A 20,345-nucleotide genomic window follows, 5' to 3' on the forward strand; every position below is an offset into this window, starting at 1 on the left:
TAAGACAGAAAACTGTGCTGGCTCTTTGCAGAGGTTCTTAGAGGAGAACGCAGGCCATTGTTACTGTGAAGGCTCTTCAATGAAAATGCACAGAATTGTTGCCTTTTAGAGTAATTGTTTAACTAAAGAAAGTTTGCACAGCTTGTAGAGAATTATTCAGTAAGAAATTACATCTCCCCGTCTCATTCATCATATGTCTATATTTCCCGGCTCTCACCACCCCACACACTTACTCCCCTTCCTTTTCCTCTGCTGTGGAGCATAAGTCACACCCATAAAAGCCAAAAGAAAGGGGTGCTTTCCAAACAAGCTTCCTGTTTGTTATAAATGGGGAGAAGGGGCGAGGTGGGGGGCGGGGGGAGTATCGAGTTGAATGGCTTGGTTCGGGAAATCTGTCTATGTCTGTCGTAAATAATCATCCATAATGTTCATGGACACCAGAAGTGGAGTGCAGAGTACTGGACGCTGAAAGGGGTCAGCCTGGCAATCAAGGAGGAGGAAGAGGAGAAGGAAGAAAAGCACAGTAAAATATCCCCCTGCTTGGGAGTTACCCAATCATTTCTGGACTGGTTTGGCTCATACCTACTTTGAGGTCAGGGCCACATGATGGCACTGACACATCTTTCAGAAATCTCTATCCTTTTGGGGTAACAAGTGCTTCCCTCTCTAGAGAGATACCCTTCTGATCCTGTAGAGTGAAATGCCAATCCGTGCCTCTATGCAATTACATGGGTTTTGTGTGCTGAACTGACCAGAGAGGGTGCTGAAGGTGACGAAATTCACCCCCTATTCTGAGGCCACTTTTGCATCCCCCCTGTGTAAAGTGTTTGGGGCTAGCACAGCTGCTGTGAAGGCTTGCACACACACTACACTGGGGGCTTGCGGCCACACAGCATTTGTGTAATCGCAGACAGCAGCCACACTGAGACCACTACTGCAGCATGCATACACATCACCCTTCCAGCCTTTGCAGGAGGAAGATCAGCTTGCCATGGAGGGATTTTTACTGGCCCCAAAGAAAAGGACCCCTCCAGCCCAAGCCGTAATGGAGCACCTCTAATAAAGGAGAGCTCATGGTTATGAAACAGCCTCTTCACATGGTCAGCAGTTCCTGGTCATAGCTTGTTCTCTCTTTCACCGGCTGGGCCTCATGGGAGTTCCAACAGAGCTATACCAGGAGTCCAGTGCTTGGGTCCACATCAGGGTATTGGGGCCCAACTTGCTTAAAAGCAATCTATGGTGTATGTCTCTACACCCAGAGCTTCAGGAATGGTAGGTGAGCCTCACTCCCTGTCGCTGGTGTGGGGGAAGCTCCCAGATCATTGGTTTGGAAGAAGAGCGGGCTCTGGAGAGGAGCTTTCAAACAAGGGAATGTGTTTATGAGACCTGGATGCTTTAAAATTCTATTCTGTAACCAGAGGTGGCTCCACCCTTTCATTCAAATTCTCACTCAGTGCAACTTCCACATTCCCTGCAATGGGCAGCATTTAGGAAATGGCACTGGGGGGCAATGCAGCCCCTACTGAAAGGAGAAGGTGTCCCCCCCACTGTGGAATCAGGAAGCAGCCTCTATAATCAAGGAACTTTGTAGCCAACACTTTGTGGGCCAGCAGCTATAGAAGTTGCTTTGTGGTGTACGCAGCTCTCAGTGGGCTGACTGGTGTAGACAGTTTCATAAAATTAGGCTTCTCTCATCTCTCTCTGTGCGTCAACACAAGACCTACTTTCAGGCTGAAGGACAAGACTAACTTGGATATGAGTAGAGTCACCAGATATATAGGAGTGACGGGCAAACAAATCTGTGAATGCTACAATGCTGTCCAAGCAGGGTAGGCTTGAATTCGTGATGGTTCAGTTCAGGACCTAGAAAACTAAAAACTGACATTTTTCCTGTTGCCTTTCATATCCTCTGAGTACCTCTTGCAATGTAAAATTCACAAGCTGCTGCTACATTTTTTATGAACACAAACTGCTCTGTTAAGCAAAACCCTGGCGCAGCTGGTAGCACTTTGCAGTAATACGGTGGAATCCTGAGCTGGGGAGTCACCTTAAACTCCCTACTGCGAGGGCCAGCAGAAGCTGCGCACATTACTGAGGTAATGCATAGCCCAAGGGAATGGGGGAGAGGTGTGATGAGGGAAAGCTTGTATCGCTCATTAGAGCCCAAGAGGGTTGCTAATAAGCTTCATCAGCATCAGCCATAGATAAGACTAGTAGTTGTACTCTCCCTTTCTGTAAGGGCACATGAGTGAGGCTGAAGTAGGAATTATGTAAGTAGCAAAATGGCTACTCCCCACAACATAAGTTACATGTTTTACTTATTAAGAGAAACATTTTTGCAATGATTTCTTTTTCCATATCCTGCCAATGGAAATTGGCTACAAAACAGCCAGGTGGCATCAGCTGCAGGAATAACAGCTCTCTAGGAACTGCACTAGCTTTCTATACCTCTGGGTCCATTTCACGGTGTTGACTTTGTTCTATAAAGTTCCATACAGTTAGGTCCTAGTTACCTGAAAGGCTGCCTTTCTGCTCCCAATGAGCTGCCAGGCAGCTGAAGTCAGTTGGGTCACCTGTGTGACATTCCCTAGAGTTAGATGACTGAATGTTATCACTGGAGAACCATCTACTCTAGAATTTCTTCTCTCGCTTGTCTGACAGAGTCCAACCTACAGGGCACAGTAAAAGGCACATCTCTTTTCTCAGGCCTTTGCTTGAAGATGGTGCCAGGGAAAAATTACAGGGAGGTTGTTTTTTTTGGGGGGGGGGGGGGAGGAAGAGAAGAGGGAAAAAGTCTTTCCTTTGTTTCTTAACAAGAAGAAAGCTATCATGCACTATGTTGTTAGATCTGCATATGCACTTGAGTTAGAAGATAGGCAATGTTATATAAAGATAAAATAAAGTTTTCTTAAAACAAAGAATACAAAGGTATTCCCAACTAGCATAGAAGAAACTGAGGATAATAGAAGACCTAAAGAAGCTATATGTTCTAGTAATATAGCACATATATACAACCCCTTCCCGGGGGGGGGGGCAGACCCCACCCTTAATTATCTGTAGGGAAGGGTAGCCCTCTTATAGAATTTTCTTCCCAGCATGCCTTTCTAGCCCTTTAAATCTGGCAATATCAAGCAGCTCCAGCCTTAAAGTTGCCATTTTGTGAGTGTTTTATCTCTCTGCTTAGTAAGTATTCGTCTATGTTTTTTCTATCTTATTGCTGAGGAAAGGGTGCAACTTTCTTCTTTCAATAGCTTTTATTTCCATATGCCCCCTGCATTGCAGCAGTGGGTAAAAATGTGTTTTCTGCTACCATGACTATTATGCATATTCAATAGGCAAGATTTTGCTCTTGGTTACACCAGTTTAAATCCAAGGCAACTTCACTGTAGCTAATGGAGTTACTCTAGACTCATATCAGCAGAAGTGAGAGCAGAAACTTGGTTAATGTTTGTAGTATGATTCTACTTTGGGAATTAGATGGTGCAGTCAGAGAAACAGGAACAGATTTACCTTGATTCTATCCTCGAAGTGGTGTCCTCTTGAGTCAGTATCTGCTCATATGTTAACAAAGATCTGGAAGCTAACTAAGATGAATCAAATGTAAAATAGAGCATGGGGATATCAGGCAGTGACTTTAAATTTAACTGGCGTCTTTCTTTGAAGTATTTTCTTCAGAGGAAATTTGGTGGCATTCTCTTTCCATTAAACCAGCAAAGAAGCAGGGCATTTGAAATTCTGTCTTCTCAAAAGCTCCTTGACCAACTATGGCCAGTTGTCTGTTGTGTGAAGAACACTACTGTGTTTGCTGTACCAGGGCTCTTTACCAGTGTTTAAGCTGCAAGATTTATGCACTGCTACACTTAGCTAGAGGTTAAATGGACTAGAGGTGGTGTGGATCAGGAATTGATTCTGCCAACTGAAATGCAACTTCTAATGAGCTGTGGTGTGTGTGAGGTGGCTGAAAAAACTTTGCCTGGTAATCAAAGTTTGGTGGGCAAGGAGCTGTAGGAAACTGAATTTATATGGCTCCCAACCCATCAGAATGGAAAACAACTTATATTTTTTTCAGCCAGCCTTACAGATTGACAAACACTGGTTAAAAAATAATCTGCCTGAGTCCACATATTGGTCCCAAAACAACAAGCTGCTAGGTTAGACTGATTATGCTGACCACATGCTCTTTGCTTCATTATTTTCTGCAGCAAGAGAGAGAGACATTATTTGTTTTATAGGAGTGTGGTAGCTTCCAGAAGGTTAGCCCCTGATTAATATGATGGTACTTTCCATTTCCTCTGCCACTTTTTTCTTTTTACAAGACTATGCCAACACAAGAAATGTATCTGTTACTTAGTCATGCGGTATCCGGACCAGCTTGCTTTTGAAATAGTAGACTGTGTATCCCAGGCATACTGTATTTCTGATTTGCATATGGCAAAGGCAGCTAAGCTGAAGACCTTGTATTGCTTACAAGTCAGGCAGCTAAAGTAAATGATTTATCAAGTGAAGGTTACAACACCTGTGCCTTTTTGTCATCAAATAAGGCCCAGGCCAACTGAAGTGATTCTTCTAATAGCCCAAATAGTAATTCAGTTTTAAATAGCCCTAAAAATGGGACCATACTGAGGTGAGCTGCTGGTGCAGAACAGTGATAGATGGGGGAAGTGGAGGGAGTGTATCTAGATTTGCACAATTGTTTGAACTGCTATAAAAACCTCTCCTTTTGAAACTTTAGTCTTCTCTGGGCTTCTACATGGACACTTACTAAACCAGTTATTTGTCTGGTTTTTCTGCCCCAGATCTGTCCTGGTGCAGTAGGTATATCTACAACAAACTATGATGATGAAATATTCACTTTTCTATTTAAAATGTCTTCCTTAATGACTCACATTTAAGGACTTTTGGAGTTAATTAGAACCGAGTGTTAACAGAAATGTCCATTGCTGATTTTCGTAATGGCCACTAAAAAAGGCCTGTTCCTACCTTCTATTGTTTAAGAACAGGAAAAATAATTCCTGCGCCAGGCCAACAATGTTGTTGTTGTTGTTAGTTTGTCCACTATCTTACTTCACTGCTGTATGAGCCCCTTGCACATCCAGGTATGTGAAATGTACGTTCTACTAAATAGCACTTGCACATCACTGTGGACATGTTCAATTCTGTAGCAACTTTGAGATTGATGACTATGGGTATGCAGTCTATGACACAGTTTAACAGCTGCAAAATGGGAAGAAAATATGGTGCTTTTGAAAAGTTGTCTCTAAAATTTTGTCATTTCTCAAAGTTTCTATCTGGATCGGAACTTCCATGAAGGTCAGGAGTGTTCAAATCCAGGCTTTTGGTTTGGGCCCAGCTCTAGAATGGAGATGAACCATTAGAGTTACGTTAGGAGAAAATGGAGTTTCTAGAGTTCTGCTGAAGCAAAAGTAACATTAAAGTTACTAGCTTGACGCTCAGAAGTATTGAGTGTTCACTTCTCCCACTGAACTCTTGGAGTTGAGTGTTGGCATCTCTCAACATCAGGACATACAATTCTTAACCTGACTACTGAATGCACTGTAAAATTCCTGATGGGAAATAGCAACACCAGCCACTTTCAATATATTAGTGTTTCATTTGTTTTTATTTTTATATTTTGAAAATATCCTAAGGGACGGCTCTAATGTCTTGCAAAAATTTCATTATAACAGTGGATTTGTTTTGACAAGAAGAGTGTTAACTAAGTCCCTAATCATTAACTTCTCGGTATTTTCAGCCCACTTCTCTGATTTAAAACATGGTTTACTTCAGAACTGCTACATTAATAATTTCAATTCGCAGTGGGTTTTTATGGTACACTATAAATCCAGTATCACAGTGGGTCATAATGGTTATTCTAATGTACCCTGAAGTACAGTAGCACAGAGGATGCAGCTGTAGTAAGAGAGACTGGCAGTCCCCTTATCTATAGCAGCATGTTTTGCCTTAATTTGGAGTTATGCAGGGGTATTGTCATTTGCTATCCAGTATTATATAGAAGCACATACAATAGGGCCAGAACACTTTCCAATGGCCTAAATCATAACTTGCAGGGTTCAAAATTCACAGTCGTCAAATGCAAAAAAACCTAGTTTAAAAATGCAAAGAAGTTTCATATCTTACAGATTCTGATTTTGTTTTATTCCACTATGTAACAATCTGCCAATCAGTATTGTCAGTCTTTTAGAAAAGCTATTGCAGCATTCTCCAAAGAGTTTCAAGTTTCTTGGACTCTGAAGAAAAAAGCCAAATGCTTGAAGACTTTAACAGCTCACCTTAACATTTTTGTATTTCTTTATTTCAGTGTATTTCTGTTTATTATGATCCTTTCCAAAACCACAAGAGAAATTCTATGACTTAAATGTAAAGGCACGTGAAAACTTGCCTTCTATATCGATTAAACAGGAGGTACTAAAAGGGAGGCCCAACAACTGAAAACTGGGACACAGGCTTCCCTTTACTAATGAACTAAAGAAATCAGAACTTGAAGAGTTAACCCCCCTCTCAGCTGCTAGTGTACTTTCTGTGACCCTGTTTAATGCAGGAAAGGTTTGAGATTCAATGTAGTTTAACCTGTGCTGTCGACACAGCTATAAACTAAAGCCCCTAACAAATGGTACAAAAGGAACAGATAGCAAGAAAACATTGTGCTCACAGGCATCTGGTCACAGCCCTATAAATGGACAATTTTCAGTAATAAGTTACACAGTCATATTACACTGATAGGGTAGGTGTTGATCACATCACAATGTGGATTCTGTCTTCATGCATGTCCTGAAATTGTAGCATGTGACATCTATGTAGCTATATCCTTACTATACACATCTAAGATCTGTTTCAAATTGTACAGAAGGGGATAAAAAGTAAAACTTCACCCCAGCTAAATTATTATTTTTAAATAATCACAGCCATATTAAATCATCACAAACATATTAAAAATACTTCTTAATCTTAACCTTTAAAAGCACTGTAATGTAATCAGGCAATCATTTCAAACTACAAGCCGTACTTCTCCTAGAACTTTAGTTCCTCTCATTTTTATACTGCTCCACGATAATGTGATATTAAGCACAGCTTTAATTTTTTTTCAACATCTGGCTAAAAAAACTGCCAAAAACTATTTTCTTAATCAATGCTAAGAATTTGATATAGCTCGGAAAAAGCGCATTTAAACCCTGTCCTTCTCCTGAAGAAATAAAAATATTTGCTTGAGCTTCTGACTCAACTATAGCAAATCTCTGAATAGTCACCCCAACATCACTGCAGTGAAATATGGTGTTGGCTGCAAACAAGATGCTACAGCTTTAAAGTGTTGGTTCTTTGGTTTAACTTGCATTTTGACATCTGAAGCCAAATTTTCAAAGGCCCTCCCTTAACTAGGCCTGCATAGTAGTTGTGAGCACATTGGTTTCCATATCTCCCGGGCCCCGCACCCAAAAAAAATTACCTGCATGCTCAAAATCTTGCATACAAATGGCAAATTAGGAACTGGCTCCTGTTCCCATTGAAATGACTTCAGTGGTGCAGGATTGGGCTGAAGTCCATGATTACCTGATTGGCCCAGCTGGGCTTTTGCATGTGCATGTGCAAATAGATGCACTTGCAAATATGTCAGATGCAATAAAGGAATTTGAAAATTTGGTCCTAGAGGAAAAATTGCACACTAGAAGCCAATGCCTTGGAAAGCAAGAGAGTTTGGAGGAATTATGAAAGAATTATTACCATATAAGCCAATAAAACACAACAGACAAACACAAATTGTGAGTGACATTTCACGGTTGTTACTGAGACCATGTGGGTGAATTGACAGTGGTGAAGAAATGTGGCCCACTTTGTAAGGAGACATTAAAATACACAGAAGAATAACAAGCTGCACTGCATACAGAGAAGTTGAAAGCTGCCCACCTGTGTCTGTTGAGGGATATTTACAAAGCTTGGATCCCGAGGTCCAACACTGACGAATCGGTTTGCGGGGGAGGTGCTGGGTGTCGAGTAGGCTGTGAAGGGAAGGGACACGTGCGTTGAGGAAGCAGCACTAGATCACACACAAACAACACCAAAACACACTGTCTCAGAGCCATCTAAGCAGATGTTTAACACAGAAATGTGCAAACGTTTTAGAGAGCAAGAGTTTGATTGTAGACACTGGAAAGGTTTGCTTTAATGATGAATATATAGGCATGTACATAACTGGACTAAATGAAAGTCCTTCCTTTCAACATACTCAAATAAGATGATGTAATGCATCCAGAAGAAGATGTGCTCAGTTCATCTGAACCGTTTTTGTCTTTGAGAGGGGCAGGCCTCTCGGTACAAGGCTGTACAACATATACCATAGATCCTGATCCTGCAACTTTGTTCCCAGGTATCTTCACTCACATGAGTAATTCACATTGATCTCAATAAAGCTATTGATTTGAGTGAAGTTACTCATGTGTATGTTACCAGGATTGGGCCCTTATTTCATACCAGTATAGCACACTACAGGTCTGTTGCATCTTACGCGCATTTAACATGCGCGATTTCAACTTTACGCGGTCATCAAAAACAAAAAAAACCAAACAAACAAAGAGGAAAATAACAATTTTAATACTATACCTGTAGTGCGGGCGATTTCGCCAGCCATTGAACTCAATGGGATTTTGGCTATACGCGGTTTTCGCTTTACGCGCTAATCGCGGAACGGAACCCCCGCGTAAGATGAGACAGACCTGTATACAGTTAAAGCCCTGATTTTCCCATTGCTGGAGTCTACACGCTCTTAAGTACTCATGTGATCTGTTTGACAAACTAAGATTCCCTTGGTAAAAAAATAATGGGTTGCAGTTTGGTTGGGGGTAGTAAGTGCAATCAGTCTCAAGGCTGAAACTCTTTAAAAATTGGAATGGCTCCCATAAAATGTAAAGCTATTAAGAGCAATACAAGCCAAGAACCCAGAATACTTCCAAACTTGAAGTACTTTAATGATTTTATTGTTGCTCTACATCTCTCCATTGCAACTGTCCAGAACTCAGGGCAAATCCAACTTCAATGAACTTTCAGTATGCTAAGTGTTCTGCTGGTTTGACAACTGCACACACCATCTTCTTTTCTCAGTTTTCTGTGTTTGCAGATCTAAATATGTACCTTAATAGATATATATGTTTAAGGGCCAAGGAATGCACTGTGCAGAATAAAATCCATAACATGTGAAACAATCTAATTGGCAATCTAACTCCCTGATGAAGTGGTAAAAATGGCTGTTTAAAAAAAAGGAAATCCCTTGCCAAATTCCAGTGAAGCTAAGTTTTAAGGTTACATCTCATATTGAGGAAAAATAAGGATAATTAAATATAAATAAAGATACTGAGTTGTCAGTAAAGGTGAAATACTACTGCCTTTTTTATAAAAGCCAAGTGTTTGGTGAAAGATAGACCTTTGGTTTGGAGACTACAATATATGGCATCCTACTTGTAAAGTCATGTCTGGCTACAAGGATCAGATGTCAATAGAATGATCTTTGAGGATATGTTATCAAAGTGATGCTATTACTAACGCATGCTTGAGGAGGTCTTAAATATGGATTAGGTCCCCACCCTGTGAGAAACTGAACAATTTCAGTTCCCACTCCAATGGAATTTTAAGGTGCTCAGCACTTTTCAGAATGGTTGCTATGTTGAGTTTCTCCTCATCCCAAAACTACTGTAAAAGCTTTGCTAATATTCACACAAAACATGGTTGCCTTTCCATACTTTTCAGCAAAGATTTAATAGGAACTTAGCGCACTGTAGTGAGTTTCCGTATTTTTAAGATTATTTTTACAAGGTACTCCCTCCTGGCATGTTACCAAGTATTTCTGAGTAATTACAACTAAACTACAAATGCAGAAATAAATGAACAAAATAGAATTTGTGATGCATACTCCTTACTTTTTCATGTGTGTTCACTTGGTAATTAAAAAAAAAGGCAGTAATTCACAACATGTGCCTGTCAATAGCGTCAGCTATAGAGGTTCTTCTGAATGAGGCAATTTTTTTAGAAATCTATAAATTATCTTTGCTTTAACTTGCATAGCCTCTCTCCTTGTGATTTAACAGTAAGAGGCATCTAACCCAGTAGTTCTCAACCAGGTACGTGTACCCCTGGGGGTACACAGAGGTCTTCCAGGGGGTAAATCAACACATCTACATGTTTGCCTAGTTTTACAATGGGCTACATAAAAAGCACTAGTAAAGTCAGTACAAACTAAAATTTCATACAGACAATGGCTTATTTATACTGCTCTATATACTATACGTTGAAATGTAACTACAATTTTTATATTCCAATTGATTTATTTTATAATTGTATGGTAAAAATAAGAAAGTCAGCAATTTTTCAGTAGCGTGCTGTGACACTTGTATTTTGATGTCTGATTTTGTAAGCAAGTAGTTTAAGTGAGGTGAAACTTGGGGTACACAAGACAAATCCGACTCCTGAAAGGGATACAGTAGTCTGGAAAGGTTGATCTAACCAACCTTACAATCCTACACATAACAAGAATGAAGATTCTTCCTGCAGCAGCAAGAGTTGTCTTAGAGCTCAAAACTGGGCACTTGCTATCTGGCTCTTCAGAGCTTCTTCATGAGGCAAAACGTACTCACTGCAACCTTCATGTGAGTGGGTCTTTGTCCAGCTAGCTGGAAGAAGGGGCACTGCCTCTTTAAAGGCTTCCTTACAGCAGGTCGGGGGAAGGAGAGAACTTAACAGGGATGCATAGGAAGGAAGGGAAGTAGCTGGGGCCAGATCAGGAGGTCACTGCCAGGCCCTTCCTAATGACTGGAAGAGTATTTATACCCCATGCAGGCCTGGAAAGGCCCTCTTTACCAGGATTGGGCTGGCAGCACCCATCTTGGCAAAAGGACTGGGTTTCCTTTTGACCCACAGTGGGTATTATGTTAGTTGCCCTTTTCCTGTGGGGCTGCGAAGGAATTTTCACCCCACCACCTAGGCGGGGTGGATTTTTTTTTTGCTTTCCCTACAGCTGGACTGGGACCTGGTGGGGTGGAGTGTGGGAGGGATTAGGTTATAATGCTGCAAATTAAGTAACACTCCTGGCACATGTCCAGTGAAGGTACTTGGTATGGAGGGGATATGGTTTTTGGATACAATGGACTGGAAAAGGATTTGAAGGAAAGCACCCCTTAAGGGATCTGAGTAAGCGGGTTTTGGGACTCCTACATCTTGTACAGCAGGGAGACGACCCCCTCCTTTTCGTAGCCCCCTTTAAGGGAGCTGAGGAAGCGGGGTTTAGGGCTCCTACATCTGGAACAGTGGAGAACTGACCCCCCCCTTCCTGCGCTGTACAATTTGTTGCAAGGTGCTCCCAGACATTTTAAGTGAATAAAGTTGCAGCCTAATTAAACTACATCCATGGCCTCCTGTCTTTCTTCCAGCATGGATGGACAATGAGCAAATGGACCAATGGATTCTTTGGAGCAGGTGCCTCCAGGGAAACAAAGTTCATGGGTGAAGGGAAGAAACTCAGATTTACCTTCCATTTTTCAGCCATTGCATATCACTACATTGTTTTACTGTGGCAGAGCTCCACTGCAGAAAGACTTGGGTCTGCATTGTAATTCTCATGGTTTCAGGCATTGATGAACACAAGGTAAAGATTTAAGAGTGAGATGGGCATATAGCACAAGGAAAAAAAAATCTGCTGCACTTCAGTAAACTACAGTGATGACTAGAGTGAATTCTGGCTTCAGGATTGCATGGCAGGCCATAGTACTATGTAGCCTTATTTCCATTCCAAATAATGACTTAAGGCGAAGGAATGCAAGATTTTGTGATGGCTATAAAGTTAACGTCTGTAATGTTACAAATGCACTTGCTAAAAATTTAGACCAATGGGTAGCTACTGTGCCCTTTATATAATGACCAATAAAGCTCCAAATTCTCACATTACTTGACTTACAAAAGTGTTCTAAAAGTTACTATATGTTGTTTAGGTACTGACAACCTCACATATATGCTTACTATATTTCACAGTATAGTATATATGCTAGCAGTGTTAGCCTTATCATGCTTTCCATATAATTCCCTATCTTAATTATTTTTTGTCAGTTCAAAGACCTTTCATGCCAAGGGATTCTAAGGCACTTCATAAACTATATGCTGTATGCAGGAGTCACTTCAGCTGACCACCTCCGGGGTGTAGCCCCTGCAACTACTTTTAACTCACTTCCTAAAAATGCTTAGATTTCAAGTTGGTGTCTCCTTAAGAGCAAACAGCCACAGTAAAAAAGTTTACAGCTGAAGAATACTGAAACTACAGGGAGCATCTATGCGGTGAGAAAGTAATTCCTTAAGATAGAATTTCACCAGGATACTGGAGCTAACGTCCATACTCTGGTGTGAAGTACCATAGGACTTTTGAGGACCACAAATGGTCAACCTCCATTTTGTGTCTCACATAAAAAGCTGAATATTCAACAGCAGCAATCCCTATTACTATGCTGGAACACAGGGAAGGATATCGGGTACAAAAGTGCCAGCTACTGCCTCCCTGAACCACTTCCTACCATATTTTGGCTTTTCCTTAGAAATTGCCCATCCAAGTACAGTGTAGAGTTCTTCCTGCTTGATGCAGGAGGTTGGGTTGAGATATTCCTGGAGGTCCTATCATTTGGCACTTTTACTCTCCTCTTTTTAGGATAGAAACTAGGAAATCCCACCAGTTAAAGCTATATCAAATTGTGTTTTAAGTAGCTTCCTTTATAGTAGGATTTTCATACTTCATTTTACAGAGGGGCAACCTGAGGCACAGAAAGGTAACAAGAACAGAATCTTAGTCTTCTGATGATCCTGTGCTTTAACCATAAGATCATCCTTTCCTCCCTTCTCGGCTCTTCGGGCTACATCCTGAACTAATGTATCTCTACAAACTTCCTCTGGAAGTGAATGGATCTATGCCAGTTTACACCAGCTGAAACTCTGGCCCTTTGTGTTTGAACAAGAACATTTTCATGCCTTGCCCGGCCTTTCTTCATCTGGAATCTGCTGTGGGGAATTTGCGACACCATAGTCTGTAGCCATGGAAATGAGCGTGATGCCACAAATTTGCTATGATGCTTCACTTTAGGAACAAGCAAGAGCGAAAGCACTGGCAGGGAAAGAACATTTGCTCACACAAGCCTCTGATATTTAGCCAAAATGGGAAGAAACAGCATGAAAGACCAGAGAAAACAACCAACAATGTTATGAGTGTGATGTATTATAAAGCAGCACTTTCCTACGGCAGAAACCTTTTACCTATGCTTTGCTGAAAGAAGTGTTGTTACATGGAAGAGTGTGCAGTCTACCTTTTGGTTGTGAATTAACAAGGATGACTGCCTGCTGGCAAAGCAGAATTCCAGTCAGTGCTAGTCTAATACACTGTGAAGTTTCTCCTTTACAGGCCAGGAAGAAAAATGGGCACACGTGCCTGATATGAATAGCTACACCATTTTATAAGATATCTACTGCTAAAGTTTAAGACCATTGCACCCCTCTGGGGAGACGGACATGACGCCATGTATAAGAACATGCACACATACAATACTTTGCATTGCAGTAGCACTCTCCATCGGAGCATCTTAACGCACACTGCAACACTTACACAGGCAGCAATGTTGGTAAATGGTCATCATGATCCTCCTCCTTTCTGGGAAGGTACAGCACGGAGAGCTGAATGGGCTTGCTCAAGCAGCACACAGCAAATGTGCGGCAGAGTAAGAACTAGAACCCAAACTTCCTGATTGTCAGTCCTGTGCTTTAGCTACAAGATTACTCTTCTCCTCCTGCTACAATCACCATTTAACGTGAAAGCTTCTTTGTACAAAGGCACAAAAGCAATAATTCTCTTGCCCTACAAGTGGAACAGAAAAGGTTCTTCTCCCGGGGCTCAGTTATGGAGCATTAGGAAATAACTTTCACTAAAACAGTTGTTTTTTAAAAATAATGGGGTAACAAGATGGAAAAAACCTTAGACCCTGTATGGGAATGAAGGTTTCTGCTGAGTCACCCTGGGCTCAGATACTAATACCCTTGGGAATTATTGCTCGGTCAGTTGGCCCTACTGCCCTATTAAGCTCCAATCAGTACATAACGGAGGTGGTGTTTCTTTGGGCCACAGCAGGTCAATTCCAGGAACAGTCAGGCTTTGTAAAGCAGCTTAGGGTGATGGTTGTGTTGTGTTGGTTTTGAGTTACCAATAAAACCAAATCCCCCGAAGGGGGAAAGATTGGATGCTAACTAAGGGTCTGTGTGTTATGTTAAGGATAAGTTATTCTGCAGAAAAACCTGTGCTTGGAGGAAAAACTTACTCCAGAAATCCTATGAGCTCCCCTCTCCCCTGCATCTCCTCACTGACAGAGATACACCTCTTGCAAATGTGGTAGGACCTACAGCTGGAAATTCTGAGCCCATGTCTTTGCATCTCAGACCACAGCACAAGAGGCAAATACTTCAGTAAATAAGATAAATAAATATAATATATGGAGATATCCTATCTCCTAGAACTGGAAGGGACCTTGAAAGGTCATCAAGTCCAGCCCCCTGCCTTCACTAGCAGGACCAAGTAGTAATTTTGCCCCAGATCCCTAAGCAGCCCCCTCAAGGATTGAACTCACAACCCTGAGTTTAGCAAGCCAATGCTCAAACCACTGAGCTATCCCACCATAGGGTTTTCCTTCCTTAAGCAGTGTGATATGGACGTGCGTTCCACAGAAAGTTAATCCCACTGTTGGAGAGTTTTACTGCTGCTCTGAGAATCGTTGACCACCATGACGTTGTGTTGTGCTCTTAAGTTCTACTTCCCAGGAGAGCATGACATATTGAGCAGCTGCTCCTGGCCTCTTCACCCCCCCGGAGGGCCATATTCCAATGTCTAGTAGAGCCTCAAAATGCATGCTTCTGTAGAGGGCTTTCTACCAGATCAAAGGAGGGAAACAGCATGAAACAAATTCCAATCCCCTTCACCTATTTCCCTGGGGCCTTTATTCCCCTCCACACAGCAAAGGAGAGTCTGGCCAAATGCTAATATCACTCCTGTATAAGCACTTCCTCTTCTGTTCAGTAAATGACTTCCCTCATTATAATGCCATGGAGCGGAGACAGCCGTAAAAAAGGGATGCTTCCTGCACTGGTGCCTTGGAACTGTGTAACCATGGAAAACATCTTTTCATGTAGTTCTGGTGACTCTGTACTGACTATTCGTACTCTAATAAACAAACAACCCCTCCCCCACAATAGCAAAACACTTCTCAGCAAGGGCTTCTTTCTATGGTACATTACGTATTCTGAGCTCAAGATACTGCTTAAGGACACAGATACCAGTGCACTTTGACAGTTTTTACACTTAGTTAAGGACCCCAATAAGCAACAAAGTCCACAGTATAATGGGAGCAAGGAACAGAGTAGGATCCAGGAAATTGACTCTGAGTTGCAATGATGGACATTTTCTGATGTATGTCAGCAAAACTCCGTAGCTATAATCTGGAGAGAGCTGCTACCTGTCCTCCATTTTGAAGGACAGTTCTAAATTTGCAGAACGTTATGTGACAAGATTGTCCAGCAAGACAAACATATGGAGAGTGGCCCAGTGTATGTGTGTATTCTGGGCTACTATTCTGCGGAAAGCAATGACAATCAGAGGGTTGCTATGGATTAGAACAGTACCATTTGAACTCTCCTGAGACTGTTAAAAATGGGTGTTCCCTCGTGGAAAAGTCCTGGCAGTTTATTTTACTATACATGCTTCAACAGGCTCAGATATGTATGTGATATATTTTTCTTTGGAAATCATTCCTATAGTCCACATTTCCATAAAATGTGGACTGAAATTGTATTACACACATCTTTAAAACTCAATTCACTGTTCTATTTAACATTCATGACTCTTATCAAATGGAAGGTGCATGCTTGAAAATGTACAGAAGTGGATGTTTAGATATCAGATTGACTAATTACCAACGGTAATTATTTTTCCTAATCTTTTGTTTAAATACCATTAACTAGCTGCTTTTGAGAAAACCTGGATTATCTTGACAGCTCCTGGTTGAACATTCCTTGCCACAAGGGGCCAGATTGCCTGGTAATGTAAATCAGTGTAGCTCCACTGATATCAATGTAGGTACGTCAATTTACATCAGCTGAGAATCTGGCCAAATACACGGTTATTGTTTATAGAATCCAAGGATCACATAAAATAAACATTAAGGTAACTGTTAAAATGGTTTTGGATATTTTTTCTTTTAAATACCACAAATTGCCCATAACTTATGAGCTATAATTATAAATGATGGCATGTATAGTATACTGACTTCATATTTTCCAACTCTAAAGACAGGGAAATACTGAGTTATTTCAAATACCACTCACCAGTGAGTAAATGTTAACCTTTTAGTGGCCCACTACTGACTCTTATTAAAGAGCCAGAAAGCATTAAGTTAACTGATACCTGACATCAAAAGTGCTAAGACAAACAGGTTCATGATATAAAAAGTGTTGGTCAGAAATGGCTAGAAAATTGGGGGGAGGGGGAATTTCATTCTGACAGAAATTTTCTGAGCAGTACTAGCAACCATGATCTTTCAACATTTCTAAGTTACGGGTTGGTTTTAGCTTAAATCTGTGTCTTAAATCCCACCTTCCCATCCTTTCTGTCACAATTATAATTCCCAAGCAAGCCAAAGTATCCTCAGCCTGAAACGCAAACAATCCTGTCCAGTTAAAGAATGTCATGAAAACACAACAAATGTCAGGACTGTGCAATGCCCCATGGAACCCACCATGTCACAGCCACAATATTGGCCTCTGAGGTGTGAATCACCTGAGTTGTGCCTGAAACTTTAAGAACTTGGGCTTTATATTTGTTGAATAATACATGCCTCCTTGGACATCAAGCAGTGGCCACATGCAGCATTTAAATAATATAGATTTGAAAGCATACACAGGGATTTGCTCTTTAGAGTACATTGATTTTTGGGCACTCTCCATCTAATCTATCTAATGTGCTTCCTCAGTGGCCATTTCTGAAATTGTAAACTGTCAAGGAGGCATTTGAAATAAAAATGTTTATCACTCCAATAATGGCTTATTCTTGGACTTCATCTTGGATTCATTTAATTGGGGAACAAGTCCCCCTGCCATTAAAGTACTGAAAACTTCCCCTTTGTTTTTAAATGACAATTTGAGCATCATTTCATTAAACCATTCGCAATTAACTCCCTGCACGCCCAAAGCGTTTAAAGCTTCAAACCCAGCTGACGCACATTTGCTTCCTAGCAGAGTGAATCCAAAATGGTGGCTCCAATGTGCATGCAGGAATTTGTATATTTGACTTGTGGCTACACAAAATACATGAGGGCTGTGTGGGTGGGGAAGAGAGCATTAATGCTCTCCCCCTCAGTAGAAGAAATACCACAAGCTAACTGCTCCAAATGCAGGGCCTGCCAGGGAGCTGGTCATAAGGGTAATGAGTCTGGGTTCATCTAGAAAGACTTATTCCCAAAGAAACTCTAAAAGGAGTGAGCTCCAGGGAGTCTGACAGTCTGGCCCGGTCTGGACAAGAAGCAAGACCCTCTGTGTGGGTTTGCCCCTGAGTTCAATGTCGAGCCGTCTAAGGTTGGTCGTGGGACACAAGTGGAAGGCCAGCAGCATAGCTTCTTCATGAAACTACAGAGCATCTTGAATATCCCAGCTCCACCCCCAGACATTAGCTGCTGGCCCTGAGTTTTCCGGTGTGTAACTATGTTCAATGCCAGCAGTATTTTTGTTGTCAATCTTACGCAATTGACAACTGTGAAATGAACTTGGAGAGCACAGTCCACTCCTCCTGGTCGGTGAACAGAAGATACATGGTAGTTGCCACAGTGTGAACCTTACTGAACTCTCTCTCCCTGGTTGCTGCCGTACTTACTTGGTGACGTAGGAGAGGCGGCACCTCCTTCTGTCGACGTGGTGGGAGGTTTTGTGTCTGGCACGGGCAGAGGCACGGGCCTGGCCATTGGCGGCGGCGGCGGCGGTGGCAACATCGGGGTAGGAAGGAATGGGTTGTGCACCTTTCCCTGGCTGCTGCCATTGGGCTGCCAAAAACAAAAGACAAAAGTAGCGATTAGCAGCCTCCCGCAACAGGAGAGGCCAGTTTAAAATTTGGTGGGACCCACGCGTCATTTCTCATTGCTACGTAAACAGGTTGGAATGAAAAACTGCCCTCTTCTGTGCTTCATTTCCTTCACGGGGCTTTGTGCCGCAACCCAGCTCAAAATCTTGCAATACCCGTAAAAGACCTTTAAACCCATCTTTCATTTTTAAGCAAGAAATTTACCCTATTTAGTGGGCCAAACTGTTCCTCCAAAGTTAGCCACGGGTCAGAATCACACCGGACCAAATTATACTCTTGCACTGTGTAACCACTAAGTTACCTACAGTACAAGTTTAGGCAGAATTTTGTCTCCCATTACACTTGCTACATTCATGCCTCTACTGTTCCCTTAGGATATCTGTGCCTGGGACGCAAGTTTAAATTTCTTAAGAAACTCATTAGTAGGAAAAGAGATAATTTTGGGGTGGTTTAAAAGTCAAGCAGCTATCTTATTTCATGGAAAAAATAAGTTAATGTATTTTAAGCAACTTGCACTCCTATATTCCCATAAAATTACCAATAGCACAGCTCCCATTTCAGCTGCCATTAGGTATCTGCTTAGAAACAATTGAGCTTACATCTGCTTTATTTTCAATATTAAAAAAGTACAAGTATTTTGTTCGGGATGTACATAATCAGAGGCAAGATGGTTCTGCATACTCAGCTATGCTATTTCAAGTGATTACTAGGAAAACTCCTGTCCATTAGTAAATAAGCTTTCAGCATCACAAAAACAAGGACTGGATATGGAAAATTTCAATCTTAATGTAAAACTAGACTATTGAGAACCATACCAACTGATGGCAGTACCATTATAAAGAAAACAGTAGGACAGTCTGTGAATCAGGTATTCTGTTTTAGTGACAGAAATGACAAGATCAGTTTTGACAGCACTCCACAAATTGATCCTAACTGCAGTTCTTCTGGCACTGAATGTCCAATTTTCCATTGATAAAAGCTCAGTTTTAAATACAGATACATATTCTGAATACTGCTGAAGAAAAACTGTACTTAAATCTCTGCTTAGGTTTCCACTAACAGGAATTATTTAGGACTAAGGGCCCAATCCTACAGCCATTTACAGGCCTGATTCTCATTTATGCTAAAGCCACTTTAACGGCCGTGGCAATGTAAACGGGCCTGAATGTGGGTGCAACTGTAATTTCCACTGACAGTGATGTAAAAGGGCCCTAGCGTAAATAAGAATTAGGCTTGTATATGTATGTAACTTCACATGCGTGAGTAGTACTGTGGCCTTCAAGGAGTACAGTTACTCATGTTTGTTTGGTTGAGGCCTTACTCAAAAGTAACTTTTCAGAGATATTTTTCAACATACAGCATCTTTAATAAACTAATATATTCAGTAACACTTCTCAAATACTTTCTTGTCTTACAAGTAGGCCAATTTCCTACCAAGTCGACCTTTGCTGTATCTTCATTGTGAATGTGCTAACAGTTCATAATGCAGATGGTTTGGGCTAAACTAAGCAAATGAATACTCAGGGAAAACACTCTGTTGATTTGTTGTCTAGACATAAATGTAACTGCTAACATATTGCAGACATTATTCAAAGCCAGTATTGGCTGGGATATGTAGAATCGGGTATTTTGGTAGGAAAAAAAGTATTGAAGACAACATAGCTTATTAAATAAAATTAATGCTAAGAATTACATTAATTCTGCAGGTTTAGTAACACTTTCAATGTTATGTATATAAGAAAAGTAATAACAATTTTCCAATTATTATTCTGCTGGTGGGACACAATTACATGCATTTTATTTCATGAAACGTTCACAGCATTATTGTAGATACGATGTAAATAAAGTTTCATTTCTGTATTTGACTGGAATGTTGTTTCAATAAAGTGAAGAGGATGATTCACTTTAGTTGATTAAAAAATGAAAATGCTTATTTGAAGCATTGGAACACTGCTTAATTCTTCATAGAGATAAGGGGAAAAGATAACCGCATACAGAAATAACAAACTATAATAAACTGTACTTTTAACATCTTGGGTTCAAGTACTGGTCAACTTGATCTAAAGTGCTGTATGACAGTATTTTTTTTTTTAAAATGAACTTAGCTGATCTGAAACATCTGTTTCTCACCCTCCCTTTTCTTGCTCTTCCCCCCAGCGCCAAAGGAATAATTAATAAAAATTATTTGGCCTTTGTATTTTGT

General features: G+C 41.0%; 1 protein-coding gene across 6 annotated transcripts in view; it reads right to left on the reverse strand.

Annotated features, from left to right (window-relative positions):
* LOC113407395 (nuclear factor 1 A-type) overlaps positions 1-20,345 on the reverse strand; it is a 301,659-nt gene that overhangs the window by 19,157 nt on the left and 262,157 nt on the right. For 4 of the 6 annotated variants that reach the window (XM_026655854.2, XM_026655853.2, XM_026655856.2 and 1 more), the window contains 2 exons: positions 17,939-18,104; positions 7,921-8,012 (listed from right to left, as the gene is read on the reverse strand). In XM_026655854.2, coding sequence (XP_026511639.1) covers positions 7,921-8,012; positions 17,939-18,104 — 258 coding nt within the window. The remainder of the gene's footprint in view (positions 1-7,920; positions 8,013-17,938; positions 18,105-20,345) is intronic. The other 2 variants (XM_026655859.2, XM_026655858.2) reach the window with 1 other exon arrangement.

The sequence above is a fragment of the Terrapene carolina genome, unplaced genomic scaffold (genome assembly GCF_002925995.2).
Source record: "Terrapene carolina triunguis isolate 2854851 unplaced genomic scaffold, T_m_triunguis-2.0 Scaffold211, whole genome shotgun sequence".
Taxonomy (NCBI): Eukaryota; Metazoa; Chordata; order Testudines; family Emydidae; genus Terrapene; species Terrapene triunguis.